The sequence below is a fragment of the Antrostomus carolinensis genome, unplaced genomic scaffold (genome assembly GCF_000700745.2).
Source record: "Antrostomus carolinensis isolate BGI_N321 unplaced genomic scaffold, ASM70074v2 scaffold50404, whole genome shotgun sequence".
Lineage (NCBI taxonomy): Eukaryota > Metazoa > Chordata > Aves > Caprimulgiformes > Caprimulgidae > Antrostomus > Antrostomus carolinensis.
Window position 1 is genome coordinate 709 of NW_010313793.1, and position 1,039 is coordinate 1,747.

Genomic DNA, 1,039 nt, shown 5'->3' on the forward strand with positions numbered 1-1,039 from the left:
AGGGGGGTTGGACTGGATGATCTCCTGAGGTCCCTTCCAACCCCACCAGTCTGGGATTGTGCCAAGCTCTTGTCTTGATTGAATTACTTTCCCAGGTACCTTTGGGATGAGCATTTGTCAGACCTCTCGCAGCAGAGAATGAACGTTGTTTACCTGCACATGTGTGTTTCTCTTCTTTAGGACTCCCACCCTCCTTACATGGGGTGGTGTAGCTGGTACTGGTGTAATTTGGGTCACAGACTGGAAGCTGGTCCTTCAGTATGTTCCCTACATCGGTGGCAAGTATAAAACTGAAGACTAAGCCTCTGTCTGAGGGTAAGTTTTGTTTGTGCATCTCTCAGTTTAGTGGTGCTGGTGTGTTGAGGTGACAGTTGCCGTGTCCTGTTTGTCCCCAGCCCAATCCCATTGTTGGTCCAAACCAGAACTGCTCGATTTCATTGTTCAGGGCTTTTTAAATTATTATTATTATTTTAGATAAAGGGCTTCACAGAGTGTCAGAAGGATGAAATATGAATGTATTTTTCAAGTGATTATTTTGCAAGCAGTGGATTTTTCACAATGTCGTGTGGTTCTTGACAAGTCACATCAAGTGTTCTGTGGTAATTCTGGATTTCTGACAGATTTGTTTACTTCTAATCCAGGGTGGAATGGCTTCAGGCTCATGACTAGTTTTGTTGCTAGGCAAATTCAGATTCCTTTCTGTTCCTTGTAACTGTTCTTAAAAGTCAGTTGAATCCTCAGAGCTGGTTCCTGTGCACCACAAATTCATTGGAAAATTGGCTTTCTCATTTTTTTTCCTTTAATTGCATATGAAATACGCTGTTCTGAGTCTCCTCTGAGACTGACCATCCTTAAAGTTAGAGCTCAGTTAGACCATACCTTCTGCTGTGCCTCTAAATGTGTACTCAGGCAACCTTAGAGCTTTTTTTATTCCGTGCTGCAGACAGAAGGGTCTGATGTTTTCACTGGGCTGGCAGCCAAACAGCCGCTCGCTCGCTGTCCCTCCAAGGGCCAGGGCAGAGAACTGGGGGGCGAGGGT

General features: G+C 44.9%; 1 protein-coding gene across 1 annotated transcript; it reads left to right on the forward strand.

The window, feature by feature from the left end:
• Positions 1-180: 180 nt before the first annotated feature.
• Positions 181-301, forward strand: UQCR11 (ubiquinol-cytochrome c reductase, complex III subunit XI; the record flags this gene model as incomplete). The annotated part of the gene is made up of 1 exon (XM_010167431.1): positions 181-301. A coding segment is annotated over one exon (121 nt), but the record flags the coding sequence as incomplete, so codon positions are not given.
• Between the last annotated feature and the right edge of the window lie 738 nt (positions 302-1,039).